Genomic DNA, 23,610 nt, shown 5'->3' on the forward strand with positions numbered 1-23,610 from the left:
CTTTGCTCTGAGGTACTACTATTGGACTGGAGGAGGAGCTCTGAGGATGTGGGACCCTCTGTACATGATTTGGAACTGCCAATGCTATTATAGGCAAAACCAGCTCTATTTAAATGAGATTTGGGGTCCGAATCTGCCTCTCACCGTGTTTACAACCTCAAGCAGGTTGCCTAACCTCTCTGACCCTCAGTTTCTCCTTTAGAATACATATGTAATGGCATTTACTCACAGGGAGGAGTGTACTTCTCCTATGTTGCTATCATCACAGTTTTAGTTTAATTATATAATTATTTGCACAGCTACTTGCTCACTATCTGATCCCTCCTCTAGGCAGTGAGCCACACAGAAGCAGAGGCTGTATTGGTTGTGTTCCTTGAAGTATCCCTAGCATCTAGTATCTCGATAAATAACTTGCTGAATAAAATAAATTAATGCCTGAAAAGCCCTTAGCACAACATTTGGCACATGGTAAATGCTAATAGATGTTAGCTGTTGTCATTAGTGTAACAATTATCATTGTCATTGTTCCAGATAATATGTTAAAGGCTTTCACACAATAGCTCTGATCCTCAGAACAGCCTTGCAAGGTTGGAATTATGTCCCTCTTGCAAAAATGGAAATAGAGGCTCAGATAAATTAAATAATTTGCCCAAGTCCCATAGAATTGCTGACAGCAAAGCTCATAACCTGCCACTGCCCTAAACTCCTCATCAGTAGCTATAAAACCCCAAGTCCCTTCATACAACTGGGGACAGTGCATGTGGTATTAAAAGTATAACCTCTTTGAGCACACATATGGTAGAAATAAAGGGCATTTTGTGGGAGGCAGTACAGTACTCACAGGCTTGGTGTATAAAAAGTTATGGTTGCCCCAAAGATAAGCAGCCTTCCGAGGCTGCCGCCCTCTGGGTGCAGCTGTGACTCCCCAGCTGAGAACCACCCAACTGGGGCTCTCCATGCCCACCCAAGTAGTAAAGGAGTAGAGAGAGAGAGGACGTGGAAGAGAGGGAGGCATGGCATCTGTTCAGTGCCTGATCGTCAGGCCCATGAGGGCAGGCGGGGAGCATGTCTGGTTCTTCTCACTGCTGTACTTTCAGACTTCAGCACCTATTCACTAAATGAACAACTGCATGCAGGACTGACTGAATGAATGACTGACCAAATGAACAAACCTGCTGTCTTCTAGGCATTGTGTTGGCTTGCTTTTAATACCTCATTTAGTGCTCAGATTGAACATATGAGGTGGGGACAAATGAGATGAAGCCTCAGGGGTAAGACTGCTTCCCCAGGGTCACCTGGTGGAGTGGGTGTTCACACTGGGGCTCCCAGAGCTCTGTGCTGCTCTGAAGGGTTGAGAGACTTCCTCTGGCTACTGGAATTCCCCTTCCCCCTTAGCTCTGGCTGTAGTAAAGCCAGGGAACAGGCAGGAGAAGTGAATGAGTGGCTCTTGAGGCATTCGTATCCTTGTTCAACCCCTGCTGTGGGTGTAACCAGATGTGGAGGGCTGGAAGAGGGAGGGGCTAGTGGGGTGGAGTGGGTGGTGCCACCTGGGTCCTTATTTCTCAGAGGACTAGGCCTGCCATGAGACAGTTTTCTCTACTAATGCCATTATCACTGCCCTGACCTTTACTGAACAGTGACCTTATGCAGAGTGCTGTGCCCACTTCCACTCCTTCCATCTGGCCTCCACATGAGGGAGACATGCCACTACCTGCCCTCTGCTGTATGATTGAAACATGAGGAGCCTTCTGAGACCGTTGGGAGTAAATCGGTGGCAGAGCTGGCCATCCCCTGAGACTGCCTGGCTCCAGAGCTCCCACACTAAATGGCAGCAATGGGACCGGCTTCCCAGGCTGGCCTCCAGAGGACTGCTTAATCCCCTGAGCAGCTGCTGCTCTCCTGCCAGGCCTAGCCTGTCCACTGGTTGACACTGGTGTCTTATTGACATCTTCAAGTGTCAGCGCTGAGAAATCTCAGGGACTGTGTCCTGAGGCTCCCGGCAGGGGAGATGCCAACACCTGGAGTGGGCACCTCTTGCTGAAGAAGTGTGGGCTTTGGGGTCCTCAGTCCAGCGCCATGGCTGAGCTGGGGCCCATGAGCCAGTAAGAGTGAGGTGTGGTGGACCATAAATCAGATTTCCTGCCTGAGATCTTGGTAATCCACTTGGAACTATGTCCTGTTCCGGCCTAGAAATGTTTCCACTCCTCAGAAGGACATCTGTCCCCTCTGAGGTCAGGGTCTGTGACTCAGACTTCCAGGCAAGGACCTCAGGACTCAGCTCCTGGCATGAAACAAAACCAAGAGACTAGAAGGCAGTCCCCACAATCCTTACGTTGAACAGAGCACAGACTAGGGCCAGCCAGACCTGGATTTAAATCTCGGCTTCTCCATCTACTCGCCAAGAGACCTTTGGAAAGTCACCCTACCTTTCTGAGTTTCAGTGTCCTCATCTGGATGACGGGGGGTAGTGAAGCTTTCCTTGGAGCCCTGTTGGTAGGTGAGCTGAGGGGAGCATCTAAGGCCCAGAGCACCAGGCTTGGCTCAGGCCCAGCCTGCAAATGGCAGCACCCCCACCTCAGCTCTGTAGGCTTTGCATAATCCTGGGCTGTCCTATGGGACCAGGATGAGGAAGGGCAAGGCCACATCTCGGGTCAGAGCCCTGAGGTGCAAATCTCAGCTCTGCCACACACTCTATTTGGCTTTGGACAAACAGCTTAGCCTCTTTGAGCCTCACTTCCTCTTCTGTAAAATGAGGACCCCAAGAGATTATGCAGATGCAGCTCTAAGCCCAAGCCTGGCACACAGTAGGAACTCAATGACCATGGTTGTCCTACCAAGCACTGGCTTGCCTGAGGCTCCTGCCCTCCTGCCGCCTGCTCTGAGGTAACTGTCTTGTCTTGTAGGAGCCTATTTGAGCCCCTCCTCCCCAGGGTCTGATATATGGACTCTGGGTCACCAGAGCGCTTTGCTGAAAGCAAGATCCAGAACAGATCACTGGCAGGAAACTGATCAGAGGGGAGGATCAGCTCTTCACCCAGAGCAGTGCCCACTGCAGCCCAGGAAATAGGACATTTGCCGAGTCATTTTCCTTCACCATTGCCCTGAGGTGATGTTCTTCCTCTTTAGCTGACATGAGGTTTTTCAGCCTCCAAATAGACCTTCTTATTGAGGGGTACCTCAACCTCCCAACGCACTCATACCATTATTGGTTCCACTCAGGGCAGCCTGCCATCCATGGCCAAATGCAAGTTCCTACTTTCCAGGTACTCGTTGCCCAGGGAGTTGGCAGGAAGAACCCTTCCCTGTCTGTACCCAACACTAGACAGAAATGCCCCTGCCCATACAGCTGATTACCATACCTTCTCCACCGGGCCCACAGAGAGGCATTCATCCTCAGAGCTCACCTGCAGCATCCAGGGCTGAGCTGTCCCTTGAGGCGGCATCTGCAGGAGACATTTCTGGGCTTCACATGCTGCTGATGAGGAAGTGTGGCTAGAGCACGTGTATTCTGTTCACAGTGCATCCAGAAGTTGATGTCTGCTGCTGCCCTCAGTCTGCAGTGGTGAAATGTACTCATACATTTGTGGGGAAAAATGTGCATTGACCAAGTTTTACGGCATTCAAAACCATATGTCGTCTCTTTGGGTCTTTATACTTAAGTACTATAATTACTAGGGGAAATATTTTTCTTCTTAAAAATCAAATCAAATCAAATCACCAGTCGTCCACTCACATTTCAAGAATAAATAGTCCTTCTGCCTTCAAGAAGCACCCTCTCCCATAGGGAAGCAGCTGGGCAGGCAAGCAGGTAACACATCCATCATTAGAGTCATCTGGGGAAGCATTAGGTTCCATTGGAGCAGGGCAAAAGGGGCCCCTACAACTCACTGGGTGGGTCAGGGTCACTCTTCTGGGTTTGTTGTTGTCACTGCTTTTGATTTTTGCCTGGATCTTTGCAAGGTTTTTTTGTTTTTGTTTTAATTTACGAATTCATCTCAGATACACTTAGAATTAGGTCTCCTCCCTGGGCCCTGGCACACACTCCTTAGGACGACCCCTGCCCCAGGTTGGCTGTCTGTTCTCAGATCCCCCACATGCCCTTATATTTCTTCTTCCCTTGTCCTTTTCCTTGGCATTCGACCTTGCCAAATCGGCCCTCCACATCAGTGATGTAAGTTTCCCTAGTGTCCATTTTGGTCCTTGCTGTCTCTGGTATTATTTTTTTATTATTATTCTGTTGTGTTTCTTAGTTTCCTTTTCTTCTTTTCTCATCTCAGGCTTCTCTCTCTCTAGCTCATTCTCATGTCATTTTCATCTCTGACAGTTCTCTCCCATCATCAAGCCTTGTCTTCTTGTACCATATTGAAAGATAAAGTGTTTTCACCCTTCTTTTGGATACTGGAATAGAACATTTGAGGACATGTATTTTCATGGCTCAGCCCCTTCGTCATGCATTTCAGACTCTAGTTTGGCATTTTTTTTCCATGTGCTCCCATGTTGGATTTCTTTCTCTCTGACTTTACCCCAGAATGAAGTGAAATCTGTTCTTCAGGGTTTATTGACAGACATATGGGGTTCCCCCTGGACACACTCCAGCTCTTTTCTGAGAGGTAGTGATCTGTAAGTGGAGGTGAGTAGGTAGAGGGCAAAGACCCAGCCAGCACATTCCAGAGCCCCCCAGATCAACTCCTGCTGGGCAGCATACTGGTCATTGGCCTAGGTTTGCTAGTTTTTAGAACCCTTGGTCTTTGAGTCTGAGGGGTAGGTCCTGAGAGTACAAATTGACCAGGTCTGCATTTCTGCCCTCTTCATCTGCTTACAGAATGTTAAGTTTCTTCCTGGATGCTTGCTATCAATAAGACTCTCCATCAGCCTTGGTGAGGTGATTTTCATCTTTTTTCTCTTTCTCCTTTTCTTATTTTAAGATCTTATTTTTAAGTCTTCTCTACACTCATCATGGGGCTCAGACTCATGACTCTTAACCCCGAGATCAAGAGTCAAACACTCCACCAATTGAGCCAGCCAGGCACTGCCCCACCCCGATCTTTTTTCTTTTCTTTCTTTCTTTCTTTTATGGTTTCCACTGCATTTATTACTAATATAAAAAATGTTACAAAGAAAAAAAATTCATTCTCAGTTCTCCAACGGCTCTCATCCTTCCCTCTTGCCCACACAACTCCTGACCCATTTCTTCAGGGCCAGTGCAAAACCGAACCTGTTCACTGCCATTTTCACAGAAAACAACCAGTGCTAGGGATGTAGGGAAGAAGGTTAGACGAGGGTGACAGTACCATCCAGGTTCCACCCAAGGGTAGGCCAGGTGGAGATTCACAGAATTCAAACAAAATTATTCACAGATAAGAGACGAAAGGGCTGGTGGCCTCACAATGATGTACTCTAAAGTGGGCTGGAGAGGAGATAGGATAGCCCGTAAGAGGCTTTAGAGGACATCTCATGGGCTTGTGCCAAACCCCAAAAAACTGACACCAGGAGAATGAGGAGACCATGGGAGACCATGCCCTGGGCTGCAGGCGGCGCTAAACCGCTGCACCACCGGGGCTGCCCGCCTCACTCATTTTGGCAGAAAAACTTACTCTAGTGTTGGGAAGTCACAATGATGCCACAGACACTGAGAAAGGCTACATATGAGGGAATACACAGTTTCACAAAGCACAGTGATCACAGACCAGAGTGGTGGGGATCATGCTACTGACGCAGGATCTACAAAATCCAAAAGCAGGGAGAGTGGCCTTTCAGGGAGTAACTCTGTACCAGTCATCCGTACTTGACCTCAGGTCAACCTGGTGAGTTTCACAGAGCAACTGGCAACTTTGGGGGTAGGGTTCGTCACATAAAAAGACTTAAGCAGGGGCAGCCCCAGTGGTGCAGCGGTTTAGCACCGCCTGCAGCATAGGGCGGGATCCTGGAGACCTTGGATCGAGTCCCACGTCAGACTCCCTTCATGGAGCCTGGTTCTCCCTCTGCCTGTGGCTCTGCCTCTCTCTCTTTGTGTCTCTATGAATAAATAAATAAATAATCTTTAAAAAAAAAAGACTTAAGCAGCTAAAAGAAGGGAATGGTAGGAAACTGCTCCAGGGCTCTTAGGAATCGAGGGCAGTAGCAAGGGCTGGGTGGACTGGTGCACAAGAAACAGCACCAAAGAGGTTTCCTGTTCAGCAGTCAATTGGCTAAGGGGAAGAGGATCCAGGAAGCAGTTGAAGAGAGCAAAGGCGGGGTCCTGAAGGCAAGTCTCTGGAGGCTGGATCAGAAGAAAGCCCACACACTGGGCACCAGTGATGAAACACAACTCTGGACCCCAAATGGGGGAGGTGGCAGTTGGGGGTGGGTGTCACTGTCTGAGGGTGGTGGGTGGAACAGCCTCATAGTAGCCGTCACAGGGCCACAGGGAACTATATGGCCACTAGGTCAGAGGGCTCCTTCCAGCCTGGATAGGAAGGCACAGTCTTACTTACAGAGGAGGTCCATTGATGCCTGGGTGGTAGAAGACACAGAGGTCCTCATATCGACAGTGGCCCAAAATGGCAAAGTGTCGGCAGACAGGGCAGTTGGATTTGTCTTCCATAACTTGGGGGCCATCCTTGGGCGGGCAGGTATTTTTGATAAGAGACCAACTTTTGAGCCTTCGGGGATTTCTCTGCTCTTTGTGAAAGCCTCCTCTGGATGAACCCCCATGGCCTGGTCCAGAAAGGAGATTCAGTAGTATTGGCCCCCCACCAGCCATGACCATATGGGCCACACCTAGGGCCCAGGCCTCCCCAAATTGGGCCTCTGCCCCTGGGAGGAGGTGGGAGGCTCAGCAGTGGTGGAATCATTGGTCCCCTTGATCCTGGAGGACCTCTGTGAAGAGAGTCTGCATTCTTTTCTGTCTGGCTCCTTTTGCTCAACACCGTGTTTGTGAGATTCATCCAGGTTGCCTGTTGCAGGAGTTCGTTCATTTTCATTGCAGTGTAGTATCCCATTGCATGCACACACAACAACTTATTTATCCACTCTACTGATGGTGGAAATGTGGGTGGATTCCAGTTTGGGGCTGACTTGGGTTCACCAGGCTTTCCATTGGCCATGGGGGGAGGGCCCAGAAGGCTGGGTGGTCCGATGGGACTCCCATCCTCCTCGTCTCCAGTCTCCTCCCGCTCTGGCAGCGGGGGCTGTTGTAGTGGCGGCGGCTGCTGATGATTCTGCTTCTTTCGTTTGGGCATCGTGGTTGCAGCAATGGCTGCAGCGGGATTTGGAGGGCAGTCCTGATCTTTTTTCTATTCACAAAAATAGAAAAGTGTTAGTGTTAAGTCAAGAGAGGCTCTGTGAGGAGATGTCTAGCCTCTTCTGGAAGGTTTACAAAAACAGGTTTATTCCCCCATCCACTCTTAAAGTTGGGATTTTTTGCAAATAACTTCAGCTGCTGTGCTAGTCCCTTTAATGTACGTCATCTCCTTTAGACTTCACCACAGCCCCCTGAGAAGGCTATAGGTACTGTCTCCATTCCCCAAGTGAAGAAAGCAGTTGAAGGACTCACCCAGGATCACAATGAACAAATAAGCAGCAATGACAGGATTTGAACACAGGTGTCTGAGCTGTTGGGGTTTATTTATTTACTTGAGAGAGAGAGCACATGTGCCCACACATGCATACACAGTCTGGGGGCAGGGCAGAGGGAGGAGAGGGAGAGTCATAAGCAGACTCTGTGCTGACCATGGAACCTGATGTGGGGCCAGATCTTATGACCCTGAGAAGGAGACCTGAATCAAAACCAAGAGTCAGACACTTAACCAACTATGTCACCCAAGTACCCCAGATATCATTTGTCTCGTGTATGCATTGAGCTGTAAGTATGGTATATAACATATAGGTGAGAGTCCACTGACCTACCCTCAGATTCCACCTCTGCCGTCTATGTGCTGAGTGACCTCAGACAGATGACTTAACATTTCTGGAGTTGAGGAGAGTGACTAAGGTGAGGGAAGGTAGAATGAACTCCTTGAGTATTAAAGACATAACCCATTTCTATCTTTTATGTCACTGGTTCCTCCCAGGACTCTCACTGGGACCTGAGAATAATTCCCCAAAGTAAGTCTCTATAGAATATTATTTTTTAGCAATTCTGTATCCTTAATTATTTGTGTAACGAGTGCCTCTGTTGAACGCCTCTGCTGACCTGTACACTTCATGGGGCTCAGGGACCACACCTGTCTGATTCTCCTCTGTACACCTGTGTCTAGAATGGGGAGGCAGTCAGCGAATATTTGGAAAACTAATGCCCTTTCACAAGGAGGTGGACATCACTGAGTGGCTGGTCCCTAACCACACCACCCTGTACCCTCAGAGCATCCTCTCCCCACTGTGACCCACCACATTCCTTCCTGCCTTGTACTACTTCCCATTGGTCAGCAGACATGCCTCCCTGTGCCTGGCCTTTCTCTTCCCTGCAAAGCATCCTCTGATGGCATAGCCAGGAGTATCCTAATAGGGTAGCTCTGGCCCAGAGCTTGTAGGAATGGCAGTGAGCTGTGAAGAAGAGGAGGGGCCAAGATGGAGTGAGGTGGGTACAATCAACCAGAGTAGAAGTCTGGATCTCAAAGAGGTGACCAGGAATCCAGAGTCAAGGGGATCAGGTTCCTTCAATCATTTCCTGAGAGAATGGCATCTGGTGGGCAGGGGAGAGCCAGCACAAGGAGAGTGAGTATAGGTGGGCCTTCCAGTCTGCCACAGGACCCCAGCCTCTACCTCCCCATTCCACCAGAAACAGTCTCAGACCAACACGGGCACAAGTACTTCCATTGCCCCCTGCTGGTAGGGCCAATCGCCTCGTGCCCTAGTCTCATGGGCTCTGGTCTGGTGGGAGTAGCCCAGACTGCAGGCTCAGACCCCAGAGTAGGGCTGGAAAAGCCAGGCTGGCCCCGGCCCGGCAGGATCTGGCTGGGCAGGAAACCTCAGGTACACAATGTGACCCAGAGAGGGGTGAGCCTACAGAGACGACCCCCACTGTGGAGCAGGAGAAACCCCTATTCCCTGAAAGTAATTTTTCTAGGATAATCCTATAGGGACTCACATCCTCTCATCTCCATGGAAAAAGAGAGCAATCAAAACATTTGAGCTTGAAAACCACAAATAAATTAGTAGCCAGATGCCTTTCTTCTTCCAAAGGGGCCAAAGGAGTCTTTCAGTATCTCATTTCAGCAAAACTAGAAAATAATTTGCTTTACAAAAGTGAAAATAAATTTGGATCTAGCTGACCCTCTGAAAATCTGTTGCTTGTTTTCCAGAGAATGCAGAGATTGGTGATTGAGGTTTAGGATGTCATGTTTTCTTACAGTTTCCATTGAGTAATGACCAAGCCTGACAGTTTTACCTTTGCCTTGGTTACTTTTTGTGAGGTGAAGTGTGGTCACAGATACGTGAGCACATTAGAGGAAGTGGAAAATACTTGAGTGGAAGAAGCAGCCGTCCGTGAGCTCACTCTCTGGCTGGGATCCTGGTGGCCTTGGACGTCCAGGAAGCTTTTCTGTGCACAGTAGCGATTCTCTGAGCCAGGGTTGGAAAGACAAGCTCGGAAGTGTTTTCCTTGGCACATGGGCAGCCCCAATTCTACCCAGTCTGAGGCAGGTTTCCGAGGCTTTCACCGGGGGAATCATCTTACATTTCCTTGTGGTGACGTCAGCTACTCTGGAAGCCCATTGTAGCACTCAGAGCAACGTGGGTATTTTGGCCTGGAAATACTGGAACACAGGGCTGACCCTAATGGGGTGGCTATGGAGTGGGGTGCCCCGTGGCCGAGACACTCTTCTACTGAGCAGCAGAATTTCAATGCTGGACCAGAGAGTTGGGTATGCACACATAAAAATCTAATATCCTGTCCAGTTCTTGCCCAAACATCTTCTAAGCCCCTACTCTGTGTTAGGCTCAGTGCTGGCCCCTGAAGATTGCAGGGCTGGGTAAGATAATGTCCTTGTCACAGAGGGTATGATAAATGCTGTAATGGAAGGAAGGGCACCTGTATTCCAGGAGGAGTCAGCTAACATCCAGAGGAGAAGGCCAAGTGGGCGAGGGGACAACATGACTCTCCCAACCACAAGAGGCCCACATGGAGAAGAGACCAGAGGGACAGGTAGGGGCAGAACCCACAAGGCCACAAACACTTGCCCACTGGGGATGGAAAGTCTCTGGGTAATTTTAAGTTGGAGAAGGGCACGGTCTGATTAAGTTTTAGAAAGATCATGGGATGCAGGATGGATTATTGGAGGTGGAGACCAAAAGCCGAGAGAGGAGTCAGGAAATAATGAAGTGTTAGTGGTGGCCTGGAGACAATATCAGAGGCAGTCTATATAGGTCGGTGGCCTTTAAATCACAACCTAAAGATCAAGTTTTAGAAAATCGTTGTGTAAAATATTACCTCCCTCCTCCTTGTCGCAAAAGTATTTGCTTCTCTAATAGTTGAAAGGAAGAGTAGGAAGAAGATAGGCCTTGCTCTTTTACATTTCTAAAAGTAGTACATATTCATAGCTAAAGTCTTAAAAAATATATAAAATTGTATAAAACAGGAGATAACCCTAAAATTCCATCTCTAAAGATGGCTACCATTAGCAGCTTGGGCAGTAATCCTCTCTACCACCACCAATCCCCTGCCTGCTTTGTGTGCATGTGCCTGCACATGTGAATCAATATAAGTCTACAAAGTCAGACCTGATTTTTTTCACTTAAAGGGGCTCCTGGGTGGCTCAGTTGGTTGAGTATTGTCTTAGGCTTAGGTCATGATCCCAGGGTTCTGGGATGAGACCCATATTAGGCTCCCTGCTCAGTGGAGAGCCTGCTTCTCCCTCTCCCTCTGCCCCTTTCCCCTCCCATTCATGTGCACAATGCTCTCTTTCTCTCTCTCAAATAAATAAATTAAATCTTTTTAAAAGGACACTATAGATATCTTTTTATGTCAGTTTTTAGAAATATACTTTATTTTAATTAGCTGTATCACATTCTACTGCTTGGATAAAAAATCATTTCTCTAAACCATGCAGTTTTTCACCATTATAAATGACAAAGAATGGTGTAATGAATATCCTTGTTTATTTTGCTAATTTGTAGGAATATTACTATAGAATACATTTCTGGAAGTGAAATTGATGGATCCTGGAAAATGTATCTTTGAAATTTTTGATAGATACTGCCAAATTCATTCCAAAAGTTTCTATCACTTTATACTATAGTTTGCCTTATATAAATGACTATTTCCATATACCTTTATCAACACAAAGTATTACCCACCTTTTTGACTTTTGCCAGTATAAATAGCCAGAAAAAGAAAATTTTGTTTTAATCTTGATTAGTAGTGAAGCTCAGGCATCTTTGGCACCTTTATTGATCATCTTCTATAACATTATTTGCCTTTGCTGTAGGAGGTCTTTGTATATCAGAACTAGTGATTGTCTTATAAATTGCGAATATCTTTCCCATTTGCACATTTGTCGTTTGCCTTTGAGCATATGGCACTTTCTCTGATCATGCATAAGTGTTTCTGTTCAGATGGAGTCCAGAATATCAGCGTTTCCCGTCATGGCTACAGTTTTGTGTCACACTTAAACCTTTGTATACTCTAAAGTTATAAAAAGATTTTCTTGTATTTTATTCTAGTACTTTACTTCCTACTTAGATTTCAATCCTTAAGTCATCAATGATTTATTCTATCTTAAGGAATGAAGTAGACAACCAGCTTTATATTTTCCTAAATGGATAATCACTTGTCCCAAAGCCATTTATTGGCGGACCCTATTAACTTAAAATGTACTTTTAAAATGAAGTTTATATATTAATTAGGCAATGATTGACATTCTCACAATGTTAAGTCTTCCCATCTAAGAATATTATATATGTCCTCATTATTTGCATCTTCTTAAGATATTTTTATTTCATTAGTTTTTATCTTAGTTACCAAAGTGTTACATTCTCATTGTGACAAGTAAAATACAGAGAGTTATAGAGGCAAAGTTCATATTTTTATGAATTGTGCTTTTATTTCAGTGAAGTAGATTCTTCAAAGGATTAATAAGCCCAAGAAATGTGCATATTTAATTTTAGGAAGTGTCATGTAATTTTCTATCAAATGAATTTTATTCATATAGATCTTACAGATTTAAGTCTATTCCCAGGGATTTTATAGTTCTGTTTTTACTGTACAGGATCTCTCTCTCTCTTTCTTTTTTTTCCCCCCATTTTCTAGCCGATGATTACTTTTTTTAAAAGGAATTTATTTATTTATTTATTTATTTATTTATTTATTTATTTATTTATTTATTTATGGGAGAGAGAGTGCACACATGCACACAAGCAGGATGGGGAGAGGCAGAGGGAGAGGAATAAGCAGACTCCCCACTGAGCAGGGACCCTGTTGTGGGGCTCCATCCCAGGACCCCAAAATCATCACATGAGCCAAAGGCAGACACTTAACTGACCAAGCCACTCAGGTGCCCCTAGCTGCTGATTTCTAGTATATAAGAATGCTATTGACTTATATATGATTTCTTTGAACTTAATTCTGTTACTTAATACTAACAATTTTTCAGTTGAGTATTCTAAATTATCTAATTATAAAACTAATTTGATAACTAATTATATCACCTGAAAATAATGGCAATATTATAGGTGTCTTTACTATTTATAACACATTTCTGAAGCATCTGGGTGGCTCAGTCGGTTGAGTGTCTGACTCTTAATTTTGGCTCAGGTTGTGGTGTTAGCGTTGTGGGATCGGGCCCCCATGAAGCTCCATGTTCAGTGCAGGGTCTGCTTGTCGCTCTCCTCCTGCTCCTCCCCCGTTCATGTGTGTGCTCTCTTTCTCTCTCAAATAAATGAATAAATAAAATCTTTAAAAATATATTTATAACACATTTCTTTGTCTTATCTTGTCTCATTGACTTGTATGTCCAGAATAGTGTTAAATGTTAGCAGATGACTCAGTCCTATTAGGAGTATTTCATATTAAGAATATTATTTAAGGGCAGCCCAGGTGGCTCAGTGGTTTAACACTGCCTTCAGTCCAGGGCATGATCCTGGAGTCCCAGGATCGAGTCCCACGTCAGGCTCCCTGCATGGAGCCTGCTTCTCCCTCTCCCTATGTCTCTGCCTCTCTCTCTCTCTCTCTCTCTCTCTGTCTGTCTCTCATGAATAAATAAAACATTATTTAACATTTACTATTTTCATTAAAAAAATATGTTTTAATTTTTCATACATGCATTCTTTATCACATTAAGGAAGTCTGTTCCTAGCTCAGTGCTTTACCGGGGATGGATATTAAAGTTATCAATGGCTTTTTAGCATCTCTCCAGATCATCTCTTAAATACCATTGCACTCTTGTAATAAACCTGTTTCCTGTATTATTCTTTAATATACTACTAATTGCTAATATTATTTTAAAATACTGATGAATTTTATTTGCTAGTGTTTTTTAAATTTTTATTTATGTGTTCATGAGAGACACACAGAGAGAGGCAGAGACACAGGCAGAGCGAGATGCAGGCTCCTTGCAGGGAGCCCCATGTGGGACTCAGTCGGGGGGCTCCAGGATCACGCCCTGAACCAAAGGCAGACGCTCAACCGCTGAGCCACCCAGGCACCCCTGTTTGCTAGTGTTTTATTTGGAATCTGTGGATCTTTATTAATGAGATTGGTCTCTTCTTTAAAAATCTTTTAAAGATTATTTATTTATTTATTTGTGAGAGAGAGAGTGTGTGTGTGTGTGTGCAGGGGGAACGGTTAGAAGGAAAGGGAGAAAGAATCTCAAGCAGACTCTCACACCCAGTGCTGGGCCCAACTAGGGGCTTGATCTCATGACCCTGAGATCATGGCTTGAGCTGAAACCAAGAGCCAGACACAAAGATGACAGTTTCTTCTCCACTGCCAGTAGAATTGGTGAAGGATTCAATGAGATAATAAATGTAATTTACTTAGCACCACATCCAGCACAAAACAAGCCAAATAATAATTACCAGATTAGTACCTTCTCCTCACACCACCTTTTTTTTTTTTTTTTTTCCACTGCTGATCAGAATACTGGCATTTGTTCTACGGTCCCATAGCTCCCTAGAGAACATTAGCAAACAGTAGGTTACCTCACTGCATCTGTAGATTACCAGGTAATCCCCATGGCATGAGAGGATCTATGATTGTGTCCTCATTTCACCTCATCTCCAGCAGGAGATTTGGCTCCCCTGGACCCCTGGATTGTGTGTAGGCTGCAGGACTTTGTCCACATGCCTTTGTGATTCATTAGCCTCAACACCAAGAGATAAACGAAGCCATGTGCTCATCTAAGAAACAAGGTCTCTGACCACCTGACATGTGACTCATTGCCTGGGTTTGCCCCTTTTCTACAGACCTAGGAAACATTGGTCTCAGCATCAGTGAGCTGCCAACACATTTCATATAAGGAATATTCTTTAAGTGATGATTTGTCCTGAAGTCTGTGTTTTGCATGATTGATATTAGTTAATGGGCACTAAATAAAATTCAGTCTTCCGCATCTGACAGGGAGCCTGAGCTGCCTGCTGACATCTCCTACAGGAGATGGAATTGCTTTGCGCTCTCTTTAAAAAAAGGAGAAAAAAAAAAACCCTAATGAGCTGCTGTTTTGTTATTTCATTTGGAATTGATCAAACCACACAAGTATAGTTCTGGGTGCCAGCACTCCTCATTTCTGAAGTTTGAAAGTGATCTTTTTAAGGCAGAGCAGGAGAACATGGAAAAAAGTCTTTCATCTCAAATTTTAAAGGCAAGGGAGAGAGGAAAAAAAGGAAAGTGTAAGATAGAACTGTGGCATATTTTTATGCTGTGGAGGGTTTCTTTCCCCTCAACACAGCAGAATTTTCCTTATTAAATAGATAGCTGTGTGAGAAAAACCAAAACCAGCCTCGGGATGGAAGTGAGGCGGGTGGTGATGGGAGAAACAAGAGAGCAGTGAGTTTCTGGGCTGTGGTGGAGCCCGGGTGCCAGCCGTGGGCTCTGGCTCTGGGAGGCTGAGGGCGCCCAGCTTCAAGCGGGCTCTGCGCCACGGACCATGGGTGTCCCTCAGCTTAAGAGAAGGTGTCTGTTCAGGAGAGCACCTCCTTTGTCAGCCTGGCGCTCCCTCCTCAGGGCTGGGGCGCCTTGTGGACACCCCTGGTGGGGGGCCTGCATGCACCGTCAGGAAGAAGGTTTGGCCATATGCCCCTGAGGGCATCCATAGCAGAGCCAGCTGAGGATTCCTGGCCCCAGGGCTGTCTGCCCCACCCATGGCAGCCTGGTTGGCACTTATATCGCAGCTACAGAGTGTCACCAAGCCCCGTGTGGGGCTTGGAAGGAGGGAGCAGAGCAGAAGTTATATTCTGGGTAGCTGTCCATCTCAGAGGAGGTCCAGTCTGCAGGTGGGCAAGCCATGGGGCAGATGCCAGCTGCCAGAAGCATCCTCTGGGAGTGGGAGCAGACCACAACATGGATGACTGGGACCCTCATCCCTGTGCCAGCCAATGACTCCCAGTCCCCAGCCCTCAGCATGGCCCTCTGTCCCAAATTTTTAGAGTTAGACATGCCTGAATTGAAATCCTGATTCCTCTACTTGCAAGCTATATGGTGTGAGACAACTCACTTCTTTCATTTCCTAATCTGCAAAAGTGGGAGAGTGAGAGTACCTTCTGTGCCAGTCACTATAGGGTGTGGTGGTACAGGCAAGGTCAGCCCTTCCTGTCGCAGACCATGGCTGGTACTAGTATAGTCATTCCCCGTAATGCATCTGCACCTCCCAGTCTAGCCCTGGGCTCTGGCATCGCTCAGCCCTGTGGCAGCCAGAGCCAGTGACTGGTCCAATTACTATCCATCTTAACAAGACCATTAACACAGCCTCGTCTGCTGCAGTAACTCTGTATAAATAGGACAGGAGCTGAAACATCCCAGCTGTGCTGTCCCAATCCAGACAGAATCTCCCAACACTGGCCTGTCTGAGGTGGGTGGCCACCATGTGGTCGGCATCTGGGCGCCATCCATGGTTATGGCAAACACAGATGGGTGCATCCCTCCCCTGGGCTTCCTGACGTTCTTCCATGTGGGGCCTGGCCAAAGGAGGCAGGCTCAGTCAGCTCAGCTTCTCGGGCACCTCAGTGGTCCAGGCCCTGGGCCAGGACAGTCCTCATGATCATCTTCATTACCACCAGTCAGGGTCAAGAAACTGAGGCCCCAGAAGGCAGAAAGGCTTGCTTGAGGCCACCTAGCTGGTAAGTGGCAAGGCCAGGGTTCCAAGTCTCCTGGCTCCAAGCCCCATATTCTCTCACTTACACCACCACAGCCTGTCATGTGGCAGAGCTTACAGGGCCCAGTGATGATGGGACCTAGGATAGATACACCACGATGAGTGCCAGGAAGGCAGTGGGGAGGAGATGGAAGATGTGGCCAGGAGGAGTGGCCACTCTTGGAGAGTGTTGACCCCACAGGGGAAAGCAGGCAGAAAGAGCCATAGCTTGAGACCCTCAGATCCAGCTATGCCCCCATCTTGCCTCACTGGCTGTCAGGCACCAGAAGATCTGACTGGGGTAAATGAAGGCCTGACAATATAGCAGGTCAGACCTGTGTTTGAATCCTGCCTGGGCCATTTCCCAGCTCTGTGGCCTCAGACAGGTGAAGCAACTCTCTCAGCTTCAGTTTCTTCTTCTGTAAATATAGAGATAAAGCCTCTCTGGCAGCTGTGTTATTGTTAAGATCCCATAATCTGGGCAAAGCTCTTAGCTGAGGACCTGGCACATAGTAAGAGCTCAGTTTTCTTATTATCATTTATTTAAATATTAAATTAATTTTATTAAATATTAAATTTCAGGGTGGGGGAGGTGACAGATACAAGCGTCCAGTTATGGAATGAATAAGTCACGGGAATAAAAGGCAGAGTATGAGGAATATAGTCAGTGATACTGTAATAGTGTTGCATGGTGATAGATGGCAGCTATACTTGTGGTGAGCAGAGCATAAGGTATAAACTTGTTGAGTCCCTATGTTGTACACCTGAAACTAGTGTGACATTGTATGTCCCCTATGCTTCAAATTAAAAAAAAAGTAATTAAAAAAAGAAAAGAAATACTACATTTTAAATACATTTATGAAAATTTTTCTTACTTATTTTACTATTACCACTTTACTCTCAGTGTGTCTCCATCTTCAGCTATAAAATGAGGGTAGTCATGTACTTCATAAGACTATTGTGTAGCTTACACAGAATATGCCTTTATTCATGCATTCCTTCATTCAACTAATATTTACCAAGCAGCTCCTGCGTGCTCTCTTCCAGCTGCTGGGGATTGAGTTCTGGAGCAAGACCCACTTCCTGCTCTGATGAATTTTGAGTCTGATGTTGGAAATCAGATGTTAAATACATGAATGATATAAATAAGGATCATGTTGCAGTTGTGGGGAGTGCTAACTGTATGGGGCTTAGCAAAGCATAGGCACAGGCCAAGTGGGAGGTGGCTATGCTTATGATTTCATTACAGTTTAGGCTTTTAAATATTTCCAGTTATGGGCTAATAACAATGCTGAAAAGATTTCCCTGGATTTGCACAGTATTAACTGTAAAAGATTTGCTGCCTTTGGAATAGTTTTTGTTGTGGGACTGAAAGGCTGTTTAGATGGAGTTTCTGTCCAGGCATTACCAAGGCTCAAGGTCTGCCCAGGTTGCTGGGAACAGACCTTTTTGGGGAGACCCTCCCCCACCTTAGTCTTCAGCGTGTCACTGTGCTTCCAGGTCCTGGGGGGTAGACACCTATTGGAGCCTATATATTTTGTGGAGGGGTAACGAACACCCCAACAGTGGAATTAACTCTGATGAATAGCGAGCTCCCTGTGCCCCCAGGGTACAAGCAGGCACTGGAGAGCATCTCCTGGGCATCCTTTGCACAACCAGGGACCTGAGAAGAAGCAAAGGGGCCAGTTTCAGTCCTCACAGGGAAGCACAGAGCAACCTAACGTGCTGAGGGTGTTATTTGAGAAAAGCCGATTCCCCTATGTGTTTCTGAGGGCCAGTGAGTGGGTCTGAACACAGACCCTGGAGCCAGACAGACCTGGGCTCTAATCCCACACACCCACAGTGAGTCCTAAACAGATTTCTTAATCTCTCTGAGCTTAGTTTTCTCCTCAACCCTCAGGGGTTGATGGCAGGGTCACATGGGTAGAGAGGTTAAGTTCCTAGCTTGTTGTGGAGCTTCCAGAAGCCTCCGTTCCCCTCCTCCCCACCTCCCTTCCTCCCCACCTTCCTGCCCCCAGCATCTTTGCTTCTGGCTGAGCCCTCCTTCTGCCATTCAGTCATCTGGGTTCAAGTCTACACAGTTTCCAACTAGTACAAAGGTGCCACACGTCTCCTGTCCTGTCCCTTTATGCTCAGCACCAGAGGATACTTTTTGTTGTGGTTGAAGCAGTAATGGGATTTTCAGGATTGCCATTGCTGAATCCTTGGGGAGGTAACTGAATTAGATTTTTAAGAAGGGAGAGGAAAAATGAGATCCAAAGAAAGAATACATCTGTGGATTTCAACCCACCAAACTTGGAGCTTCCATACATGGGAAATGGTTTCTGATTATTAAAATTTTGGAAACATGGTGCCACTAAAAAGAAAGGAAGTAGAAATGGCTCCAATTAGAAGAGCTAGCATATGTTTCTGTGATTTAATGGTTTCCCATAACAATGTGTAGCTATTTTTAAAGCAGACGAATGACTCATGATATCCAGCCCTGGCATTCCACTGTGATGACAGGAAGCTTGTGCTCTGGGGAGGCAGGCTTGGGTTCGACTCCCGCCTCCATCATTTCCCAGCTGTGTGGCCTGGAGCAAGTTATGCATCCCCTTTGCATTTCCATAAAATTGGTAGTTGTAAGGATTAATAAGATCATGTATGTGTAAGTCAATGCAGTGTTTGTCCATCCATGTAAAAATCCCAAACTTTTATATTAAATACCTGATTAACTACATTTGTCATAATTCTTAGTAGTTTGATAGTAACCTTTTAAGGCTATAAATTTTCCTCTGAGTACCACTTTGGTCAGATCTCATACACTTTGATATTTATAGTGTTCTTAATGACATTATCTTCAAATAGTTTTTTTATTTATATTTTTTGCTTTTTCTTTGACCTGAAAGTTGCTTATGAGTGTGTGTATGTATGTTTTCTTATTAGAATTCTTTCTATATTTATTGTTAAATCCTAGATGCAATGTAGTAAGTTCAAAAATGTAGGTAACAGAGCATTTCCTTTTTGGAACTTATTGAGCATTTCTTTATAGTCTAATATATAACCAATTTTTGTAAGTATTACATGTGTATTTGAAAAGAATGATATTTTCATTTAGATCACACCAAGCTTGTTAGTTTCATTACTCAATATTCATATATGCACAGGTATGTACATGTATCTGCATATGCATGTATATTTTTATAGGTATACATACGTGCACACAGATGCATGCATGTAAGCATGCACATGTGCATACACACACATACACATATTCTGGAAGACACATGGGAAACGCTCCTTCTATAACTGTTGTTTTATTGAACTCGCTTCATTTCTGGCAGTTTTTTGCTTTGTATATTTTGATGCAGTGTTGCTTTGTGCATAGAAATTTGTAGTCATTAGATCTTCTCAATTAACTGTGCTTTTCATTAATATCAGTCATCCTCTTTGTCTTGTCCGGTGTTTTCTGCCTTGAATTCTGCTTTACATTGCTACTCCTGCTCAGCCGACCAGTGTTGTAAATGTAGTGACAGTATTTATGGGGTGCTGCTGGGAGGACATGCCATCCATTGTCCATGCACATATCCAGAAAGCCTGAGGTATGGATCATGCTGTACAGCCAGTCCTCCCCTTCCATTGGTGGCCAGATCCCAAATGGGGTGATTCCAGGAGGCTGTGCCAAGGCTTTCCACTGGGCTATCATAGCCATGTTTTCATATCACACATTACTTTCTTATGAAGCACCCTCAAGAAAATTCACTATCCAGCCTTAGTTCTTTGTACCAAGGACTATTGCCTTTTTTAAAAGATTTTATTTATTTATTCATGAGAGACAGAGAGAGAGAGAGAGAGAGAGAGAGAGAGAGAGGGAGGCAGAGACACAGGCAGAGGGAGAAGCAGGCTCCATGCAGGGAGCCCAGTGCGGGACTCGATCCCGGGTCTCCAGGATCACGCCCTGGGCCAAAGGCAGCGCTAAACTGCTGAGCCACCCAGGCATCCCTACTTTTTAAATTTCTTCTCTTGTCTCTCAGTTAACCTATGGTGTGTGTGTGTGTGTGTGTGTGTGTGTGTGTGTGTGTGTAGATAGAAAAATAGACAAATAGCTAAGTGAATAAATAAAAAACTGAATTCCAAATGGGTGTTGTCTTGAATATGACACCTTAGATCTATCCAGTGTCATCAGTTGGTGAAAAATACAAGTATCTGTCCCTTTTGTGTCCTGTTATTTTCCAGTTGGGTTACAGATAAAAATTCTTCTTGTGGCTGGAGAGTGTTTGAACTAGAAATGCTAAAATCTTGCCAGCATTCATTTTGGTTGTTACTCAGATGCTTGATTGCAGTAGAGCAGACCATGTGAGAAATTAATAGTCAGGATTAGAATTGAATTCAGAATAGTATCTTGGTTTTCCATAAGTCACCCTTTATACCTTCTAGCACAGCAGTGTTGTTTTGTGCTATTTTGTTCTGATTAATGGTGAGTGTCCAACATTACTAAATACCTTCTTTAATTTTAGGAATCTATCTTCTGGATCTAATCTACATTGATTCTGCATATCCCGCCTCGGGCAGCATCATGGAAAATGAACAAAGATCCAATCAAATGAATAATATTCTCCGAATAATCGCTGATTTACAAGTTTCCTGCAGCTATGGTTAGTATTCCTGGTTGCTGGAATTGTGAAACTTTATGTCACTGAAATTTGAATTCAGCACCTTATCAGTGAGAAAGTTCTAGAAAGCTCTACAAAGCTCTTCATTCTAATATCTTGAGCATCCAACATGTACTGGACCCTTTAACCACAGGCTCGATCCTCAGAAACATCTCTGTGTTACAGACAAGGAAACTGAGACTGAAAATAGTTCAGTTGCTTGTCTAAGACCACACATATGGGGAGCAGCGGAGCTCAGGTCTTTCTGGTTCCCAGGTCATTCATCCATGAAGAGCCTGCGGGCAGCCCCCCAGGCAGCTCTCCTCCAAGAGGATTCAGGGACCCTAGTTCCTCCATGTGGTGGCGCCACCATATCCCATGGCCTCAGAGTCCTCTAGTGGACTAGCCGGCAGGTGCAGGAAGAGAGAGAAGCATACAATAATAAGTTTTATGGGCCAGATTTGTACATGGTGCTCATCATTTTTGCTGGCAAGGCTAGGAAATGTAATCTAGCTGTGGGCCTAGAAGAAAAAAGGAGATGACTTGGTAAAACTGGCCACGCTCTGCTACACATGACCAGATCCAAAGTATGACTGGTTGTCAGAAATGAAGTTGAGGAATAGAGAAGTCAGAACACTGGGTAGGCCATCCATGTAGATGTCGATTCCACCCAGGATGATGATGGACTCTGTGTTGTGGAACTCAACTGTGAACCAGTGCCCAGGTCCTCCAGGAAGGGGCAAGAATAACCAGGATGCCAGCCAGGAGAAGTCAGCAATGAAGAGAGGAATAGGTAGTAGAGCTGCAGGAATGTGCCTCTGGTGAAGGGTGAAGCAGGGTTTAAACAAGTGGGTGGAGGAATAAAACTCTGGAAGCAGCAAAGGGAGCAGGAAGGAAACCAACCCCACCTATAATACACAGGGCATGAGAAAACTAACAGCCTCCATTTGGGAAGGCCACATGGAAGCCAGGGTGGGGTTCTATGGGGCAGGCTTGCTGAAGTAAAAGCCCCCTCCACCCCTGCCAAACCCCTCCACAGGCACTTCCAGATCAGCTGTCCTGAACACAGGAGCAGTGAGGGGCCCAGACTCCCCATGCAGTCCTCCCCTGCCCAGGTCCTTTCCATTCACAAGTACATCAGCACTTGCTGTCCCACTGGCCTGTGGGGCGATTATACACTCAGCTTTGGGGTCAAATAGATTCAGGCTCAAATCTCAGCTCTACCTCCTGAAAAGTCACTTCCTCCCAAGTGTGAGGTTTTTCTCATTGGTAGAAATGGGAACATAATACATGCAGAGCTCTTAGCACTTTCCGGCATTTCATTAGAGCTCAGTAAATCCTCGTATGACTCTTACCCTCATTCACCTGCATCTTCTCAGTCATCAGCTTCATGAAGCATGTGTCATTATCCCCAGGACAAGAATACTGAGGCTCTAGAGAAACAGAATGAGTTGTTCCAAATCTTGCAGTTAAGGGACAGAGCCGTCAGGAGCTCCTCCCAGCACCTGGATGCCCGTCCCCAAGAGCAAGGGGACTTCGCCACCCCCTTTCTGCTCCTCTTCACAGCCTCCTTTATTACCTCCACCCCTTCTTTCAACTTGTTCTGTCCTACCCCTTGAGGAATGGCAGAGGACCAGAGAGGATTTTCGGCCCCCTTGGGTACAGTGACCATGGAGGTCTATGGAGGGCATCTGAGAAAGAGGTGGTGCAGTGTGGCAGAGGTGTCCACTGATGGGGTTGAAACCTGGCTCTGCCACTTCTCAATGATGTGCTATTTGCCAGTTGTTGTGGTTTCTTTCCCAGTGCAACAGGCATATTATTTTCCCCAAATGAGGCAGGTGTGGCATTTAAATCAGATGCCTTCTGGAAATCACCTGGTACAGAGCCTGGCACAGAATAGGTGCTCAGGGGTCTAGGCCCCTCCCATTCTTCCCAAGATAGAGCAACTCCAGCCCATGGGCCAGACTCTCAAGCTGTGCTGGGACCTGGGTCGAATCTCTGCACCAGGCTGGATAGGGTTTGTTCATTCATCTCGCATTCTTGTCATGTAGGGGGTGGGAGGCTTGCCCAGTTACCCCAGTGGAAACCTGTTTTAGGGTACAAACACCTGGCTCTGGTCTGTTCTGGAAGCCTTTCTCTCCCCAGCCAAGGAATGGTGGTGACTTTAGGGTATGTGGTCTATGGCCCAGCCATCTGGGGTGGGGGAGCTCCTCAAGGGCAGAGCCCTGTGTCTTCGATGGTAACATCACTTCTCATTTGGGGATGAGGAAAGACTGAAGCCTCTGGGCTCTGTCTGTGTCTTGCAGATCACCTTACAACCCTGCCCCATGTACAAAAGTACCTGAAGTCCGTACGCTACATTGAAGAGCTCCAGAAGTTTGTGGAAGATGACAACTACAAGTGAGTGTCCGCTCTTGCCTGGCCACTGGGGACCAGTGAGCTGCCACCTGCAGGGCTTGTGAAAGATCACTGCAGCAGCCCCTGCAGCAGCACACATAAGCACAAACAAATAATGCAACCTCTGGCCCCAGCTACAACAGGCCTCATAGTTCTTAGGAAATTGTTCTGTGAACATCTCAGCCTGGTTTTCCCAGGCTGTACAGGTAGCATGAACTTGGACTCCGCAGCTGTGCATAAGATAGGCTTGGTGCTCTGGGTCCTCATGAGTGACTCCCCACCCCCCACAATACTGGGGGGAAGGCAGTGTTCTAGCCATG

The 23,610-nt window shown here is 46.1% G+C and overlaps 1 protein-coding gene and 1 pseudogene across 5 annotated transcripts in view; one reads left to right on the forward strand and one right to left on the reverse strand.

Moving 5' to 3' along the window:
- The window catches only part of RALGPS1 (Ral GEF with PH domain and SH3 binding motif 1), a 292,653-nt gene that overhangs the window by 218,596 nt on the left and 50,447 nt on the right, over positions 1-23,610 (forward strand). For all 5 annotated transcript variants that reach the window (XM_041724551.1, XM_041724552.1, XM_041724553.1 and 2 more), the window contains exons 10-11: positions 20,759-20,896; positions 23,200-23,293. In XM_041724551.1, the coding sequence (XP_041580485.1) occupies positions 20,759-20,896; positions 23,200-23,293 (232 nt within the window). The remainder of the gene's footprint in view (positions 1-20,758; positions 20,897-23,199; positions 23,294-23,610) is intronic.
- On the reverse strand, positions 6,470-7,250 carry LOC121472908 (annotated as a pseudogene).

This window comes from Vulpes lagopus, chromosome 12, assembly GCF_018345385.1.
Source record: "Vulpes lagopus strain Blue_001 chromosome 12, ASM1834538v1, whole genome shotgun sequence".
NCBI lineage: Eukaryota > Metazoa > Chordata > Mammalia > Carnivora > Canidae > Vulpes > Vulpes lagopus.